At 39.2% G+C, this 19463-nt stretch overlaps 3 protein-coding genes across 4 annotated transcripts in view; 1 reads left to right on the top strand and 2 right to left on the bottom strand.

Annotated features, from left to right (window-relative positions):
* Nucleotides 1-13584, bottom strand: part of LOC141796649 (uncharacterized) — a 128600-nt gene extending 115016 nt beyond the window's left edge. Inside the window, exon 1 of the mRNA XM_074677878.1 lies at nucleotides 13367-13584. Coding sequence (XP_074533979.1) covers nucleotides 13367-13443 — 77 coding nt within the window. The 5' untranslated portion in view covers nucleotides 13444-13584. The remainder of the gene's footprint in view (nucleotides 1-13366) is intronic.
* On the bottom strand, nucleotides 8353-10890 carry LOC141796668 (cyclin-dependent kinase inhibitor 1C-like). Of its 2 annotated transcripts, none has more exons than XM_074677905.1 (3): nucleotides 9708-10890; nucleotides 9425-9545; nucleotides 8353-8998 (listed from the first exon to the last, which is right to left on the bottom strand). In XM_074677905.1, exons 1-2 carry the CDS (start codon nucleotides 10240-10242, stop codon nucleotides 9430-9432), a joined length of 651 nt encoding a protein of 216 aa, XP_074534006.1. In that variant the 5' UTR covers nucleotides 10243-10890; the 3' UTR covers nucleotides 8353-8998; nucleotides 9425-9429. The 2 variants fall into 2 exon arrangements, with proteins under 2 accessions (XP_074534006.1, XP_074534005.1); XM_074677904.1 differs by having other exon boundaries at nucleotides 8353-9002; nucleotides 9428-9545; nucleotides 9708-10888.
* A 4193-nt stretch (nucleotides 13585-17777) lies between the features above and the next one.
* The window catches only part of ptdss2 (phosphatidylserine synthase 2), a 30445-nt gene continuing 28759 nt past the window's right edge, over nucleotides 17778-19463 (top strand). The window contains exon 1 of the mRNA XM_074678175.1: nucleotides 17778-18033. The gene's annotated coding sequence lies outside the window, so the exon portion shown is untranslated. The remainder of the gene's footprint in view (nucleotides 18034-19463) is intronic.

Raw genomic sequence — 19463 nt, 5'->3', positions numbered from 1 at the left:
TTTATTCTCATCTCCACCATCTCATCCAAGCATCATTCCCTGTCTCCTTGATTATGTCCTTTGTTGTCTTCTACTCTGTCTCCTTGATTGCCTTCCTTCCGTGTCTCCTTCACTATCTCCTTCCCTTCCAACTTTGTGGTCTCCTTGATTGTCTCCTACCCTGGAATCCTGGTTGTCTCCTTGATTATCTTGGATGATCTTGGTGAATGTCTCCTTGATTGTCTCCTTTGCTTTCTCCTTCATTGTCTCCTTCCCCTATGTGTCCTTTGCTGTCTCCTTCATTGTCTCCTTCCCCTATGTGTCCTTTGCTGTCTCCTTCATTGTCTCCTTCCCTGTGTCCTTTGCTGTCTTCTTCATTCTCACCTTCACCATCTCATCAAAGCATCAGTCCATGTCTCCTTGATTGTATCGTTTGTTGTGCCCTACCCTGTCTTATTCAGTGTCTCCTTCCCTGCCTCCTTGGTTGTCTCCTTAGTAGTTTCCTTGATTGCCCCTTGGAAGGTCTCCTTGGTTGTCTCCTTTACTATTTCCTTTGCTGTCTTCTTCATTGTCCTTTTCAATGTCTCCTTTCTTGTTTCCTTGATTATGTCCTTTGCTGTCTCTCACCTTGTCTCCTTGCTTGTCTCCCTCCCTGTCTCCTTCTTTATCTCCTTCCCTACCTACTTGGTTGTCTCTTTGATTGTCTCCTTTCCCCTCATTTTAGTTGTCTCCTTGGCTGTCTCCTTGATTATCACCTTAAATGTCTCCTTGATTGTCTCCTTGGTTGTCTCTTTTACTATCTCCTTCCCTGTGTCCTTTGCTGTCTTCTTCATTCTCACCTTCACTGTTTCATCCAAGTACCATTACCTGTCTCCTTGATTATGCCCTCTGTTGTAGCCTATCCTGTCTTATTCAGTGTCTCCTTCCCTGTCTCCTTGGCTGTTTTCTTGAATGTACCTTTGTTGCCTCCATAACTGTCTCCTTCACTTTCTTTTGCCTTGTCTCCTTGATTGTCTTCCTCATCCTTTCCTTCACCTTCTCCCTTTATGTCTCCTTCTCTGCCTCGTTCCCTGTGTCCTTCCATTCTTCCTCCCTTGCTCCTCACTTCCTGTGATGTCAGATTCACAGCGAGGTCAAACGGCGGCCGTAGATCTGACTGGTCCTGACGTGTTTTCTGTGGAGGCGCTCAGTCGTCACATATCACCACTGGGAGCACTGGTGTGTGTCTTCTGAGGGAATGCAGCTCTTGTAAATCACACACACACATTGTCTCACACACACACACACCATATGCTGCCTGTGATGGGATGACTGAGCCTGAGAGCGCGGCGTTGGCTCAGAGATTTGTTAAAGGACGAGGAGTTTATGGAGAATAAAACTGTAACGATAGTTTGTGACTCTATCGTTATAAAAATAATTCAACCAAAGGTGACTGAAGGCGAGTTATTTTTCCCGTAAAGCTTTTCACAGACTTTACGGCTCAAGTTATTAAATAAAAGTTGTTTTTAAAGATTTTAAACAGGTCATTTCAGACTGCTGTGGGATTCATCGATGTTTGGTAAAATCAGTTATATGACCTTTTACCTTTAAGGGCGGGAAAAACTGCTCAGGTGTTGACCCTCTAAAGCACAGCTGGAACTGCTGAACTGTCCCTTTAACTTTTTAACATTGTCTATTTAAAATAAAACACCAAAGGATTTTCCTCTAGATCAGCAGTCTGCAACCTTTACTTTCATAGGAGCCATTTTTCCTCAGCTCACCTGGATTAAAGTCATTCAGGAGTCACAAAATCTACTTTATCTTCACTATAAAGACTGAAAAGTGGATACAATTCTGAACAAAGTAAAAATCTAGTGAATAATTATAAAAAAAGAGAAGTTTTTGTGTTAATGAAATTGTACATGTGATGTCTTAATTTTTTATTTGAAATAATTATGCAAATTTTTCAAGAAATAAAAAAATAAAAATTAAACAAATGAAATTTTAAAAGATTTGCAGAGATGTCAGAATATTTTGAATTATAAAATGTGCTTTAATTTGCAAAAAATACAAATAATTGTGAAACTTTAAAATAAAGAAATGGAAATATAATTTATTTATTACTGAAGAATGTGTCATGACATAAATTTCATAAATTTAATAAAAAAAATCCCACGATGTTGAAAATTCAAAAAAATGCAATAATGTCATAAGTCCCAAAAAATAAAAAAATAATAATTGTTAAAATTTAAAAAATATGCCAATTTGTTATAAAAATTATTTAAAAAAATTAAAATGCATTTTTTAATTAAACCGGTATTTAAATAATCTGCACAAAATTGCAGAAATTTTACAATATACTAATTTATATTCGCAATATGTTTAAAAAAATTGCAAAATGTTCAAAAATTTAAACATTTATTTTTGATCTGATAAAGGTACAAAAAAAATATGAGTTTTATTTAACAAAAAATTAAATGTAAAAACCATGAAAACGTTTTGAACAACTTTGAAAATTTAATAATTGCGACAAAAAATGAAATTCAATAAATGTTGAATATCTTTTTTTAAATTTGAAAAAAAAATGAAATTGATATACTTTATCTATAAATTGATTATATTGCCCAACTTATTTATTACTTCTTTTAACTTTATTTCTTTTCCAGATTAATCTTTTTGTAATTTTTTTTTTTTTTTTACCAGGGCAAATTACATTATTTTTAAAGCTACAAGGAGCCACTGCAAAGGAGTCAAAGACCCACATGAGGCTCCAGAGTCACAGGTTGAACACCCTTGGGTTAAGTGATCCAGACTTGAGTCCACTACAGGCTTTGATTGGTGAGAGAAAACATGCACAATCACCTTTGAGATTTTTTTTTTTTTTTTGTCACTACTGGATTTATGTTCTCCTCTCTCCTCCTGTCCTCTCCTCTCCTCTCCTCTCCTCTCCTCTCCTCTCCTCTCCTCTCCTCTCCTCTCCTCTCTCCTCCTGTCCTCTCCTCTCCTCTCCTCTCCTGTCTCCTCTCTCCTCTCTCCTCGCAGGAGAAAGACCCAGACTTCACATTAGTCGCTCGCTGCATCACGTCCTGAAACTTTGTAAAGGATCTGTTTTCTTCTGCGCAGCGTTAAATCTGATCCCCTTGATGCGTGGGGAGAGCAAAGTGAAAGGATTGAGATGGGAGGCTGATGAACCCCCTCCTCCTCCTCCTCTCCTCCTCCTCTGCTCCAGCAGAGACCAAAGTCTCGATGCAAAGAAAAGGAGGAGACAGAAAGAAGATATTTGAAAAGCTGCCACGAGTTCCCTGTCACACCGCCTCCTGCGTGGATGGAGCCCGGCTCTTTGTTACCCGCGGGCATGAATACTGAGTGGATGTTAGGAGGGAAAAAGCCAGGAGTGGGCAGAGAAAGGGAAAACACGGGGGCATGTCTGCGTGGAGGAGGAAGACCTGGTCCAGAAACAGGCTCCTGGACACAGGTGTGTGTGTCCTGAGAGAGCTGGAGTCTGCGCAGTGAGATCCTCCTCCGGATACAATCACCTTTATGCAAACACGTGGGTCTCTGTGTGCGCCCACTTCACTCGTGGAGTGGAGGGAGGGGGTGGGGGGTGCACAGGTGTCCCCACAGTCCACTCACCCCTCCTCCAACACACCCTTTGCACGCCGACACACACACACACTCCCACCCCCCCTCACACACACACAAACACGAGCTCTGTTAAATCCGCACAAACGGCACAAATTACAGCCAGGGCGGGAAAATCTTTAAATGTATGGGATTAAACACAACCCAAAGTGTTAAAAAGTGTTTGATTTATCCTTTCATTTATGATTTTATCGCCGGATGTGTGAATTTAAAGAAGGGGGAAGTTTAAAGAGGCGTTAACCTGAGGTGTTCGTGCGTAAAGCTCCGCAGACCCGAGCTGCGTCAGGAGGTCTAGTCTGAGCAAAAACACTGATTATTTACAGCGAAATGCTTTTATTTCACATGAAAAATCACATTATTTTCTTACTTTATCCTATTGTAAACTTGGATTCTTCTGAGAGAGCCGGGAATGTTTGTTTTTCCGCTCAGGAGTTCAGAGAGAAGCGCAGGTTTGATTCTTCGCACCTGAACATCTCCGCCCTCCTCCCGCAGCCTGAAGGCCTCACTATATGTTAAAAGAGGAGTTTTTCAGGGGGAGGGAGAGGAGGAGGGGGGTAAAAGGGGGTCAGGGAGCTTTAACTCGGTGACAAAGCCTCATTTGCAGGTCAATGCGATGGCACACTCGCCTCTCCTCTCCATCCAGCTCGCCTTTGTTCCCCGTCGCCTGCGCCGATGCCAGATGGTCATGGAAAATGCTAATTCCTCTTGGCTGATTTCCCTCCTTTCTGTCTCTTTAATTGCAGGCCTCGCAGCCTGCCCTGTTAATTGTGTGTTTTTTGGAGAGGAGAATGCGTTTCTGTTTTTGTTGTTGTTGTTTTTTTTTTCTTTCTTGTTTCAGGCTGAAAAAAATATGAGTTGCAACATTTCGCAGGAGGCCTCAGAGCTGGAGCTGCTGGAGCTGCTGGAGCTTTTCTTTGATGCATCAAACTGAGGAGGACTGGAGGTTGTAAAAGCTATTAATGTGATTAAAATCTGCAGATTCAATCATGTGTGTGTGTGTGTGTGTGTGTCTGTGTGTGTGTGTGTGTGTGTGTGTGTGTGTGTGTGTGTGTGTGTGTGTGTGTGTGTGTGTGTGTGTGTGTGTGCAGGGAGGCGCACAGAGGCCTCTTTGTGTCTGACTCCAGAAACAAACCCTGAAATAAGACTTTACATTTATTTTTAATATTTTTGTTCAATCCAAACTTCCTGCAACTGTTTTATTTATTTTTTCCTGAATGTGTGTGTGTGTGTGTTTTATCATATTTTGGTGCAATAAAGAAGCTTTCAGATCTAAACCCTATTCTTTAAATTATTTGCACACACTCCTAAATTTGTCTTTGTTCATTTTTTCCGTCTTTGTTTTTATTGAAAGCACCAAACTTAAAGATTACAACAAAAATTGAATTAAAATTTATTTTTTTACACTTTTTTAAAAAGCAGATCTGTGTTTTCTGTGAGTGTGTGTGTGTGTGTGTGTGTGTGTGTGTGTGTGTGTGAGAGAGGTCAGAGAGGCCGGCCTCCTTCCATCAGCAGCTGCTGCTGTAACTCTCCTGCAGTAATGAGCTCTGTACGCTCGCTGTCATCTCCTTCCTTTGTGTCCATCACACACACGACAAGAGACGAATTGAGTCATAATCGTCACACACACACACACACACACACACACCACACACACTTGTGTTTTTAAAGCTGTGTGATAAAAACTCGCTCAGGTTGAGTCTCTGCAGGAGTTTGTTCGTAAGCGCAACTTTAAATCTGGGCACCTCCTCCTGGGCTCAGTGCCAGCTGCAGCACACACCCACAGCCTCAGATCAAAGCTACATGAACACTCTCTTTACTCTTTAGCCTAGCAACCACCTGTAGCATCACGTTCATACTTCGGAGAGACTCAAGAGCCATGCACCTGACTTAGCATGTTAGCAAAAGCTAATCACAGGTGTCTGACACATACCTGGTTAGCAGAAAGCTAACTCGTGCTGCTCTCCAAGTGCCTGAAAGTTGAGCCAAGCTTCAATCTCGTTCAGGAAAAGCTTTATCTGTTTGGAGTTTAGTTTCACTTTGGTTGTTTTTCTTCCTCCCTGCTACGTCCACTAACTGGCTGCTTTGATTAGCTTCTTCTACTTGCTAACCATGCTGTGCTGTGATTGGCTGAGGCAGGGGTCTGCTTTTTTTTCTTTATAGGAGCCAATGCAGAAGAAAATAATCCAAACAAGATTTTTTTTTTTCAATTTATGAAACAGAGCATGTCTTAGTTTGATATTCTTAATATTTTTTTTTTAAACTGTATTTTTGCAAAAAAATTTGCAAACTTTCATATTTTTCTTTTTCACTCTTCAAAATTTTGCAAAATAATTAGAATAGTTTCTGCATTTCCAAAACTGGAAAATTTGTAGAGTACTTAATTAAAAAAAAAATTAAAGTAATTATAAACATATAGATTATTTTAAAAATGACAAGATTACAATACAAGAAATAATTTATAAAATTAAAAAAATTGCAAGAATACTTCAATTTTATTATCTATAACAACAAAAATAAATTATTTTATTTTTTAATCTATAAAGATGCAAAACTAAATAACTGGTATTTCCAAAAAAATGAAAAATTTGTAGAATTCTTAATTAATTTTTTTTTTAATTAAAATAATGCAAAAATTATGAGAAAAAAAATGTAAAATTAGAAAAAAATCTGAAAAAAATACTTCAATTTTATTCGCTATATTAACAAAAATAAATAATATTATTTTTTATTTTTAAAAAATGCATCAATTAAAAAAAAAAAAAAATTACACATTTTTTAGAAAAAAACTTCAATTTTATTACCTTTATTAACATTGGTGCTCAAGTCATCATTTTTTGTTGTTTTTACCTAATGTCATTTGCCATCTGTAAGAAAAAATAAAATCATTTCAATAACTATTTTAAAGCTACAAGAAGCCACCGCAAGGGAGTTTAAGAGCCGCAGGTTGAACACCTTATTTTTTTAAAGGAAAATCTTGCGGACTCTACCTTTAACCTTTGACCTTTCCAGTTTTAGGAGCACGACTGTGATTTTGGATCCCGTTTACTGGGTCTGATTTTAAATAGTTACAGAGCAGAGGAGACAAATAAAAGCAGATGACCCTCTAACTGGGAGGGGGACCCCTGAATGTGTCCAGTCTGCAGCTCTGGGGGGACTTCATTAAAGTAACACATGAACAGCTGTTGTCTTTAACATGTAAACTATTGAGATTTTTAAAGTGCTCTGAAAGGCCCGGCAGCTCCCCGTGGGCATATGGGCGTTAATTAGCTGGATATAGCCATAGATTAATTATAATATTTTTTTAGCCAATCCCTATCAATGGAGACGGCAGACAAAGTGTCTTTTGTTCTCTGATGCAGGACATTCTGCGGCCCGCTGAATGGGCCTTGGCTATGTCTACATGGATTTGCCATATGGCAACAAAAAGGAAAGAATGGAGCCGCAGAGCGCTTTGTGTCGCCACTCAGAACAAGGCCGTGCAGCTCGCGGCTGCACGCTGCTGACAAAGTCACTGCTGCCATCAAAAGTCTCCGTTTTCATCCAGACACTCGCGTCACACACCGGGGAAGTGATGGAGAAACTCAGGGGCAGGTATTTAACACGGAGGCCCCACACACACACACGCACTCAGTGGTGCGTCTGCTGCGTTTGGCTTCTTTCAGCTGAGACTAAACTTGCAAGTATGACCTGCTGAATGGTTTGTTTCAATGGACGAGCACAATTACAAAGACTAGTAGTTTTCTTTCTGCGGATCTGGCAGGTGGCCTCCACGCCCGGTGTGTCCACGCCGCCGGGGTAAACAGGGTGTGTGAGTGGGTCTTTAGAGGGGCTTGTTGAGTGTGTGTGGGGGTGTGTGCGTGGCGGACAAAGCGGGGATCCAAAGGCAGCTGCTGCTTCTTTTAAAGGGGGCGAAAGGGCCTTTAAATCCCAGCCTATATCCCCCCTAAACCCCCCCCCCTGCAGCTGCCCTGGACGTCTCAATGCACCTGCAAGGTGTCCTATAGGAGGGGGCTGGAGATACCTGTGGACACACCAAGCTGGGGGTCTTTAAAAATTAATTTCCCCTCCTTTCTCCTTTTTAAAGACTCCTTCTTCTCCACACGCCACGAAAATCCTCAGATAAGCGTGCCAGACCCGTGTGAGGAAGCGTTTTCTTTACAAAATCTGACAAGTTTTCCAGAATCGAAAATAAATTGCAAAAAATAAATTAATATATATATTTTTAATTTAAAATAATGCAAAAAAAAATCTTAATAAATATTTCAATTTAATCATCTATATTTAAAAAATAAGTCTTATTTTTTCATTTTAAAAAATTAATAAAAATAATTAATAAATTTGTAAAATTACACTTTTTTTTAAAGAAAATACTTCAATTTTATTACCTTTATTAACACTGGTGCTCAAGTCATCATTTTTTTGTTGTTGTTTCTTAGTATCAATTCCATCTGTTAGAAAAAAATAAAATAATTTCAATTACCCTTTTTTTAAAGCTACAAGGAGGCACTGTAGAGGAGTCAAAGAGCCGCAAAGTTTTTTAAAGGAAAATCTTGCGGACTCTCCCTTTAACCTCTCCCGTTATTTTCAGAAAACCCCAATTTTTGTGACATAAAACTGCAAATTTCAGTTTCTGTTCCTGTCTGACAAAATGTAAAGTGTCATACTTCAGTTTCGATTTCTTTTTCTCCACACACACACACCAACAAATCATCTGAAGTGAAAAACTTTTTATTCTCAAATTTGAGAGGGCACTTGTAGGAAAAAAAACACACATGAAAAAAACAATTAACGGCTCAGAGACACAAAGAAACCTAAATTTTTCAAGTGTAGAAACTAAAAGAGAAGCTACATGATTGCAGAAACATCCAAAAAATGACCAAAAATGAAACAATAAAATAAGGTGAAATAAAATAAACAGATGCCCTTTGGCTACATCAAGAGAGCATTTCACAAATATAAGGAAACATAAATAAATTATAAGTTAAAATAGACTTAAAAAATATACAGAACACACATTAACGCCTGTCTCTATAAAGCTGTACACTTTTGGCCAGTGTAGACATTTCTCTTTAAGTTATTTAGGATTGCACGGATGTTAAAACATTAACACTGTCGAGTGGCTGTATGCAAAAGCAACAATGCTACATTTGTACTGGATACGAGTCTTTCAGCTCCCCTTCCCCTTCCCCACCCCCAAACCGTTCAATCCTGAGAGTCTGCGAGTCCGGAGCGGGCTGCGCGGAGCCGAGCAGGCCGAGCCGGAGCCGGAGCAGCCGCCGCTCGGGCTTTGTCTCCCCGTGCGCACCGCTCCTCCTCCAGGAGGTTCAGTTCAGCCTTAGTGGAGGAAACACCATCCGTCCTCTTGTCTCAAAAATGCGCAGGAAAATAGTGCAAAAAAACACCTGAAGGAGGAAGAGAAGGAAGAAAACACGGTGAGTTTTTCCGTGGAGGAGACCGGAGAAAGACGCGAGTCAGCAGAAGGCGTCACCCTTTAGCGGAGCACTTTCCCGCCACTGCGTGACGCAGACTCCCCTCCCCCCAAACCAGCAGAGAGTTACTACAGCCCCCACTATCACTACTACTGCGATTTCACCACCACGGACTCTCCCCAACCCCCTCCCTGGCGATAAGAGAGCTGGCGTAATCTTTGGGATTTTACGCAGAAGAAAACAAACACACGGGGACACTTTTCCCCAAATAACAACAACAATAATAAAAAAAACAAGAGTACACAACAAAATTCATAAAATCAGCGAGCTTTGAGATGTAAAAACATCAAGTTAAACAACATTTTCTAAAGATTTTATGAATAGAGACGTTTTCTCACCTTCAGCGAATTCTCTTTCTTGGAGTTTGTTCCACCGGGATTGGAGATTTGGAGAGGTGGCATGCGCCCAAATCGGTTGATTTTCTCTCAGCAGCTCTCCTTCGTTTCACGAAAAAGTCTGAAGGAAATAAAAAAAAATAGTTAAAGACACAAAAATCAACGCTTTGATGAAGTTACGCACAGAAAATGAAATAAAAACTATGGATGATTTGAAAAAGCGCATGCGTAAAGTTAGAGGATTTAAGGAGAGGATCTTGAGGTTGGGTCTCGGGGTTTTTACCTGTGATGTGGGTGTTGTTGTCAGAAGACACCGTCCTCTTACGCCTCACGCACGGAGCCGCTCTGTGGCCCTGCTTCCCTGAGTTCAGCCGGTCTGTGCGGTTCTCCTGGTTCACCTCAGCGGGGCACGGAGAGCTGCTGCAGTCCGGCACAGCCAAGCGCTCCAGTACATCCAAACGCGGGGTCTCCGGGAGGACAGAGTCCGGCAGGGTGGGGGTCTGCTTCACGGGCGTCGCCGGCACCCTGGTCCTGTCGTTCTGTACAGAGTCCTGATAAAACACGGGGGTCTTATCCACGGTCACCTCCTCCCACTTGTAGTCCCCTTCCAGCGGGGTGTTGGTGTCGAAATTAAAGTTCCACCTCTGCTGGTCCCGCTCGGAAATCTCCCTCAGTTTGCTTTTCATCTCCCGGTTCAGCTCGTCGTGGTCCACGGGTCCGAAGAGGTTCCTGCAGACCCCGGTGCGCCTGTGGAGAGGGAAGGTCCTGCGGGCCACCAGCCTCTCCAGCGCGCTGCTCGATAGCTGGACGTTAGACATCTCCAGGTTTTCTCCAGAAGGTAAACACAGAACTGATCCGAGGTCCGGGTTCGGGGTGCTGGTGAAGTCTCCTGCTCCTCTCGGGCCTCCGCTCCTCAAAGGTTTGTTTAAATGTACCTTCGTAGTGAGATCTGAAGTATATAACCTCCCAACAACTCGGCTCTCACAGCTACAACCTCTCGAGCTGCTCCCTCATTGGCTGAGCCGGTTTAACGTCCAACCCCCTCCAAGAAGTGCGCACAGCCCCCACCCTGATTTCCCATCGGCCCCTGCTGCACATTTGGCCGTGCGCCGAGCTAAGCGCAGCGATTTGAGCAGAGAGCAGAGAGCGGAGTTTCCCAGATGTCAAAGTGTTGAAGCTGCTGCAGCTCGACCAGGAGGCTTACACAAGCAGCTCTGCGTGTGCTTCCATTATCGGACACGGAGATTTCCTCTCTGTCTGGATGAATCTTTGTCCGATGATTGACACACAGAGCTGCATGGTGCAGATTTTTTAACTGAAGCAGCTCAGAGGGAGCGTCACTGCTCAGTTTGACCTATTTAAGATCATCTGCACATTAAAAACAGCGCTCCCTCCTCCTCCCGTTTCTCCTTCACCACCACATCACCTCTTCTTCCTCCCTCCTCGGATCCCGAAGTGAACACTCAGTCCTCTGCGCGCATGAGCACAAAAAACGGCCAAAAGTGAAAGAAAAAGCAGATTTTATCTTCTTTAAAACAAATTAAATTCGAGAAAAAAAAGCGGAACGTGAAATAAATCAGCTTTCAAATTCTGGTTCAGGTGTTTAAACTCAGTTTTGAAGAACCGGAAGTGATTTTATGATTAATTTAAAGTCCCTTTTAATCTTACACAAACTTTAATCCATCATAATTCTCCACCTTCAGTCGCTGTTCGTGCTCCAATCTGCCCTCCACACTCAGCTGAGCGCTGACGGACAAATTTGCAGCAGAGAGGAGGCGCACAGCGACACGCTGTGGAGGGAAGCGGTACTGCAGCCAGTTAAAACTTGCATAAGTGGATGAAACGGCATCATTAAAAAAAAGTTTCACAGCAGAAATGTGTTGAGGAAAATCAGTATTCTGATTAAAAAAAAAAACTGTTGATATGGAAAAAAACTGTCCAATCAGAGGACATAATACTGTCTGGTCCATCCTTCTCAGTTGTGCAGATGTAGAGCTAGTTAAAAACTCAAGTTAAAAAAAATGATACAAACAATAAAGAAATAAAGAAAAAAAGATATTTTTGAATGACAAAACAAACAAATGACAGGTCATATGCAGATGCTGCAAACATTCAGGTGTGAGACCGCGCCTGATGAGGTGTGAGGACAAGAAAAGATGTAAACTATAAAATCACATCAATCAGGAAATGAGCAGAAACAAAGCTGAAGTCAGTTTCTGCTCCAAAGTTAGATTTAAAGACTGACAGGAAGTTGTATCCCGCTCAAATGATGTGACTTTCTCATCATTTTAAGGTGTTTACATTTTTATTGTGAAGCTGAACTGTCTATATGATTTAGCGCCCTCTGGTGGTAAAATGTCACATTGCAACATGTAACAGTAAAGTTGAACACGTAATTCTAGCATTAATTCAGACTGAGTTCAAACAAAGTCAGATAGATAGACAGACAGACAGATAGATAGATAGATAGATAGATAGATAGATAGATAGATAGATAGATAGATAGATAGATAGAAACACTTGTTTAACAGGATGCTCTATTTTTGCATCAAACTGCCTCCAATGATTTAATCTGTCTTTAGATCTAAACTGTTAATTTGTGCATACAAAAAAAAATCCAACAGGAAGAATCAAAGGCAAAAACTGTTCACACACCAAGTTTGACTCTTCACCCTCTTTCAGCATCTTTGGGGCTTTGGTGCCCTCTGTGGGCAAAAGTGTGCATTGCACCAACCTGATCCTAATATGCAGGTCATATTTCTGACCCTTCATATTTTCATTAAACAGTCAAAATGCATCACTCAGTGTGAAAATGAAGCTATGACTCTGTCCCAGAGCAGATTAAGGAAAAAAAAACAAAGAAACTCTCAGCGATTTTACTGATGGTCTAATTCTAAGGTCTTCAACCTGTGGCTCTGGAGCCTCATGTGGCCCTTTGACTCCTCTGCAGTGGCTCCTTGTAGCTTTAAAAAATATTATTGAAATAAAGCGTAGTTATTTTCCTTCCAGAGGGTATTGATGATTAAAGACATTAACACCAAATGAAGTCATTAGTCGTTAACGTTTAGTTGAACTAAATCTTCATCCCATCTGTCAATAAAGCCTGCCACCGCTCTACTTCACCTCCTACAACATCAACAGCCCACCAACTTTCCATGCACCTGGCAACACGAGTAACCAACAACAAAAAAAGATGAGTTGAGCGATATAACTGAAATAAGTTTTAAATTCGAGAATTCTTTCAAAAATTGTGACATTTAAAAATTCATTAGGTTAAAAAAAAAAAAAAAATTTGCAAATTTTTAAAATTTCAAGATTTTTAAAAAATTATGCCTTTTTTCTTTTCAATTTCTTATATATTTTTTTACAACTTTTTGAAATTAAATTTCTTTTTGCAAATTTTTGAATTTTGAAAATGTTCCAATTTTTTAAAAAACATTTATTTTTTATTTTTTTTTTAGCATTTTTCTAATTCAAATATTTGTGGCAATTTAAAAAATTTTTTGGGAAAATTTCAGTCTTAATTTCTATTTTTATTTTTTTTTATTTTTCGCAATTTTTTAAAACTAATTTTTGTTTTGAATATTTTCCCAAATTCTTTTAAATTCAAAATACAGAAAAAAGTAATGTTTACGGATTTATTTAACATAAAAAAAATTGGACATTTCATGTACAAATAATTAAAAAAAAACCTTTGTATTTTGTGTATTAATCATCAGATTTTAACGTTGGAAAGAATTTTACACACTTTTGTGGTTTTTTTTGTGAAGATAAAGTAAATTTTGTGTCTCCTGAATGACTTTAATCCAGGTGAGCTGAGGTGAAATGACTCCTATGAAAGTAAAGGATGCAGACCCCTGGTTTAGCTGCATCTTTTTCTCATCCTTCGTCTCAGAATGAGGCTAAAAACTACCGTTACTAAATTGAACCCCGCCTCCTTACCTGGACAGACACCTTTTGAAGTCCCTGAGCTGCTGCAGGCCTCTCCACGGGGGGCCCTTTGGAGGATAAACGCTCATTTGATCCCACAGCCATAAGTGACAGCTATAAAAGTGTTTCTCTGCAGGCGGCCTTTATGGAGCTGGTGACACACCCGGCTGGAGGGATTTCCTGAACGATCACTGCAGTTTCCCTCTTAACGATCCTCCAGTGACCGAGGGAAACCTGGGGGCGACAGAACGAGCTCAGTCAGAGAAAACAAACAGGAAAGATTTATATCTGAATATATCTATGAATTCATGCCAAACCAAAGCAGCAGATGTTGTTTAAAACGCTCTGACAGCAGAGTCAGTGTTTGACTAAAGTCCTGCAGCTATTTCTGAGTCTGCTTTGATTTTTAATAAACCGTGCTTTCATCCTCATGCACTCATGATGACACATTCAGGCTCTGTGGGTTTATTTTAAGTGTTGGTGACAGCTGATTTTATCTGTGATGGTTATTTTTCTCCATAAAAACAGAGAAGATGTTAAATCACATTAAAGTATGAAACAGAAGCTTGTTTCTGAAGTTAAGATGCTTCAAGATGTTGGAAAGAAAGAGGAGATAAAATCACTTCACTGCTGCTTTGTAGATTAATCTTTTAACCTGTGCGTTTTTGTCAAACCAGCCGCAGAAAATAACAACAGCCTCCGTGTCCCAGAGTCAGCGGCAGTCAGGGGCAGTCAGAGGCGATGGTAGAAATATCAAAGACACCTCCAAAGGAGCGGTTGCACTGAAGCGTTTGCTCTGAATGCTGAATGTTTTACTTCCCATGCAGTTAAACATTTCAAAGAGAAACTTCTGCCATTCATTCACCTTCACAATAACACAACCTGTCAGCTCCGTCTGCACTTTATGACCCTCAGACCATCTCTGGGTCTCTAAGGGCCTGCAGACAAACTGCCGCCTCGGGCTACGATGCAACAACAAACACAATCCATCATGAAAAGCTGCATCATAAAATTCAACAATGCTATCCATCTGCAGTACTCCTCCAGAACACCAGAGGGCAGTGTGGTCTGTATGATCAAGGAAATTACATTTCATTTGCACATTTTGTAGTTTCATCAGGGAGAAGGCTGCTTAAAGGCCAACAGGCTCATGGTTTCTGTATGATAATGCTGCGTTCGGGGCAACCCGTAACTCGTATGTTTCCCAGTTGAAATCTCCGAGTTCCGACCTGAAAGCATTCCGAACAATTTACGACTTAGGTTTGAGCGCAAGGAATTCTGGGATGTAAACAAACCAGCATGGCAAAAGTTGTAAGATTTATGCTTGTTCATTTCAATTATTACCAAAGGAGCCTGCGAGTTCTTTATTTAAGTGAAACGGGGGAGCGGAAACCACCGCATCCATAAAGGCTGCCATATTGTTTTGGCACAGATGTGAGGCAAGGTTGTAATAGTTAACTAAAACGAAACTAAAAACGAAAACTAAAATTTAAAATACATTGCAGTTAACTCAAACTAATAAAAACTAGAAAAGAAAACAAAAACGATAAGTAAACTAAAACTGTATCTTGTGTTCACAAAACTAACTGAAACTAACTAAAATTATAGAGAAAATGTCCTTAGTTATAGTTTCTGACGATATTAATAGCCTTTAGGATTTAAATTAATCCGCCACATTTTCCCAACCAATCTTAGATAGTTTTCGCCAGTTGTCAGCGCCGTACGGCATCATCATAGCAGCGTATAGAGACGTGCTTGTTTACTGCACTGACTGACTGTGCTGTGTGCTGCCACGAAACGTAGTGGAGCAATGAATCAGAGCATCTGTAATATTTTAATTGCATGTGAGTCTGACTTTAATTGTTTTTGAGTCTGTCTTTCTTGTTGGAGTCCAAGTTTCTAAAGATTAAAGCTCATATTATATTGTTTTATATAGTTTTTGTTTATATTATTTTTTATGTAATTTATGTATATATCTTTTATATTAGGTTTATTTTATTTTTTTTGTGATGAAGGCAGCAGCCAACATTTCAGTATCAGCATTGACTGAGCAGTGAGCTCTATGTTGGACTGGAAAATACACAGTATTACAAAATATTTAGTCTGACCTTTTTGAATCCTGCACCTGGTTAATAGGGTATGAAAAAACTAAAACTAAACTAAAACTAAACTAAAACTAAGCCTTGTTGCAAAAACCAAAACTAAATAAAAACTAGAATGCCCCCTCTAAAACTAATTAAAACTAAACTATAATGACAAATCCAAAACTATTATAACCTTGGTTCCAGGGCATTTTCACGAGTTACAGGTGGGACATATACAAGTTACGGGTTGCCTCGAACGCACCATAAGTATTAACTTGTATTAGCTTCAAAAGAATAAGCAAACAACTGACAGTCATAGAGACCACGCTGCCCTCTGGTGTTGAAGAGGAATACTGTAGATGCTTTAAGCAGATATGATATGATATGAAAATGTTACTTTGGTAAACTTGATTGTTTTTAAAATGTGCCATGTAAATATAGTATATTACTATATTTAAAATCCATTTTAGTGATGCAGTCATGTTTAATTATTTGAATTAAAACCACATTAATCTCATTCTCTCTTCTCTTCTGATTGATTTAATGCCATGTGTTGTCAGCTGAAACGCTTCTCTGTTGATTAATCCGATCTGAAGCAGCTGTTTCATCTCCTCTCACAGACAGAAACACAAAGAGCAAAGACTTAAAAAGTGGCGGGAAGAAACTGACTGATAGAAAGTATCCCTTCCTTCGTCTTTATTTCAATTATGAGGATCATGGAGTCGAATGGAGGGGTTTAAAAACTCACTTTTAGGTAAAAATCCTGTCAAAGTAATCCTACCTTCAAATGAGTGGGCCTCTTCCCTCCACGTTGAAGCATCGTACCCCCACAGGTGCCCGGATTGGACACACCGTCACTTTCGCGCATGTCAAACGGGACTTAAGTTTTACTGTTTGTTCACAGAGTAATTCATGCTGGTAACCAATAAACAAGGATAGAAAAATAGAAATGAGCGGCGAGAGTCTAATCACATTTGTAGTTATAAATGCAAAAAAAAAAAATAAATAAATTAAAAAAAAAAAATACAATAATACCAAGATTTTGTCTTTCAATGCAAATTAAGTAGAAATTTAATTAGCAAAACTAATCTCTACAATTATCCAGAATTACAAAGCAGTAACAAGGCAAAAATGAAAGGAAAAAAAAGGTTTCTTCTGAATATATTTAAAATTTCTGTACGGATTTTCTTTACATGTGTGGGTGGACGCCGGGTGGAAGTGACGTCATACAATTACTGTGTGAAAAAATAAAGGTTTTGGTCAAAAAATTGTTTCCACGTTTAAATAAAAAAAAAGTATCGTGACGGATAAAAGCATATCAAATTTAAATGTTTTTGACATAAACTGATAAACTGTTTGACATAAAGAGTAAAAAAACGGAAAAATACGACCTCAGCTAAACCCGCAGAGAGGTCAGAAGAACCAAGCTAAACCAAGAGATCAACCATTTCCGGTTTCAAGCCTTTGATTTCAGAATAACTGCATTTTTTCTATTTATTAAAATGAATATTTTATATATCATTTGATACATTCTTTGAACTAAAAATACACAATGAAAATGTGTCCAGGCAACAAATATATACAAATAAGTAAAAATAAACAGAGCAATGGACAAAACAAGTTAAGACAATAAATAATTTGCCTTTACCTCTCCATTGATACTTTGAAAGTATTTTTCTAATAAATTTTAATATAAACATGTGTATATCTCTATGAATACTAAGTTTAAAAAGAAAGTTTTTAGCTCAGTTTGCATGTTTATCCCCCATTAAATGATCTTTCTTGCATGTCAGTGCCTTGATGCATCATAATACACTGTGCAAAGCAAAATAATGCACTTCCATATGCTGTTGAGGAGACAAGCGAGCAACTATTTGTGTTATAGATTTGCAAGTTTCATGTCTGGATTATTTTAATAAAATTATACAATGTACAGTAATCCTATAATTCATCACACAGCTAGGAAATTTACAAAGACAACATATGATACAAACAAAATTACAATTGGAAAATATAATGGTCAAAGTGTATCTTTAAATCTGTAAATATTTTTCTATTTTTTCTGTTATTAATTTATTTTAAGGTTTGTTATTATACAAGCATATATTTGGTGTTTACAGCTGCTCTTGCGTGTTTTCATTGCAAAAGTGGTGAAGTTATTTTTAGACCTTGTGTATTCTTCTCCTCTCCCAGGACACTCTTTTGTTTTATTTTAACAGATCTCGTGTAATTTTATATGTAAATTAACCCACCTCCTTTCAGTTATCAGGTAAAGTCGTGTTTTATTTTGAAGGGATCAGACCGGAAATGGTTTGCCTGTTTATGCTAGCCTGTCGGCGCTCAGCCTGTGTTCCCATGTGATGTTGGAGTGTAGCCTCCTCTCAGTCTGTCTTTGGAGCTGTTTGTCTTCTTGTTGGTGCTGTAGATGCAGCCTCGGGCTGACTGTGACTCAGTTTCCCGCTCAGAGATTTTTATTTCTGCTTTATTAGACACAGATCGGCTCAAAGCGTTTGTTGTGTAGCAGCTCATCGTTAGCATGCCCTGAACTCTGCGGACTACAGTCTGTTACATCAGGTTTATCCTTTACACCAACTGGTGAGTAAAGCTGTATTAAATTTACTGTAATATTATCACTTACGACCTGTGGGCTTAGGTTTACCTGTGACAGAGAGTCAAACCTCTGTGAGAGGTTAGCGGGCTGGTTGGATAACTTAGCCCTGTTAGCGGGGTCAAATAGAAAATAACCAGCTACAAATAGCTAACGCGTTATAAGCCGAGCTGACTGACTCAAGGTTTGGCAGCTTGTTGGAGGAGCTGTGACTCTACAACCACCCGAGAGCTTTAAATTAACACTGGGCCAGGTGTTGCGTCAGAAACAGATCATTTTTACTGTAACATCGAGGCTCCATGGGGGTTTATATTGACTGTAAACAGGAGCGGATCCAAAGGGGTGTACATGACCCCTCCCTGGATTCTGATTGGCCACCTCAGCTGCCACTCAGAATCTTCAACTATGATTGGTGCTTTCTTGGAAAGGGTGGTACCCATGTCTATTTGGACTGTATGCTTTTTACTAAAGTCTGTTTTTTAATCCACCTACTGTCCTAGCTGTGCCTACTGTTTTGGTAATGTGTGAAAAAGATGTAAATCTGTATTTAGCAAAAAAAAAAAAAAAAAAAAAAAAAAAAACAGGAAATTATCACACTGTTTCCAGCAATAAATGTCACTAAATATCTTATTTCTCTGTTTATCGCCACTAAGACTCAGTTTAAGGTGCGTTACTGCCACCTGCTGGAAAGAGCTGACACTACAACTACAATATAACAACACAAACATCTGATCACAAAACTTATAGTCCAGAAAATGTGGTACTTGTCTCTTTCAGGGTCATTTTTGCTGGACCCCCAGTCGGGAAAAAAAAGTTTTAAACTAATTTACAGTGAGCTATTCCACGCTTCCTGTCTCTCCTACGATGTTATTCGTCTTTCAGCGTCCACAATTAGGTGGTGATTGCGTCACTAAACAACTTATTTTACCTATAAAGACAGGACTAGGAATAAAAATAATAACATAATAGAGCTAGTGGGGCAGTTGTCAAATTTTAAATATGAAAAATAATAGCTCTTTATCTAATCCAAAAAATGTTTAACCCTATTAATCGATGAGGTTTTCACTTGGATATTTGAATGCTAATGTTACGTCTGATGTCATAGCTGCAACCTTTATATCTTAGATCCTAGTTCTTTCAAAGCTTTATTTAAAAAAAAAAATAGTCTACAAGGATAAAACCCATTGTGCTCTTTAGGGGAAATCCTGGGCTTTCCAGTGATATCTGATTTGTTAGCGTCTATTCAATGAAACAAAGTAAGTCTTTCGCAAATGGCCACCAAACCAGCCTCTGAGAAAGTTATCAGATTTATGCAAATGCTGCTTTTAAAGGTTAATATTGGATGTTTCTTAAAACAGAACTGTTCAAGATGTATTTTGAGAGGTTTTGATGTCATACTTTTTTTTCACCTTACTTA

Source organism: Halichoeres trimaculatus, unplaced genomic scaffold (assembly GCF_033239565.1).
Source record: "Halichoeres trimaculatus isolate MK-OKI-2021-1 unplaced genomic scaffold, fHalTri1.1 fHalTri1_scaffold_10, whole genome shotgun sequence".
In the NCBI taxonomy this organism is placed as follows: domain Eukaryota; kingdom Metazoa; phylum Chordata; class Actinopteri; order Labriformes; family Labridae; genus Halichoeres; species Halichoeres trimaculatus.
Note: the sequence above shows the minus strand (reverse complement) of the source record. Positions and strands in the feature narration are given on the sequence as shown.

Bases quoted from the DNA above. Each gene is read 5' to 3' on its own strand.
- LOC141796668 (XM_074677905.1), bottom strand. From the start codon at position 10,242: ATGTCTAACGTCCAGCTATCGAGCAGCGCGCTGGAGAGGCTGGTGGCC. The intron at 9,546-9,707 runs GTAAAAACCCCG...TATTTCCTTCAG, and splicing joins CAACAACACCCACATCACAG to ACTTTTTCGTGAAACGAAGG.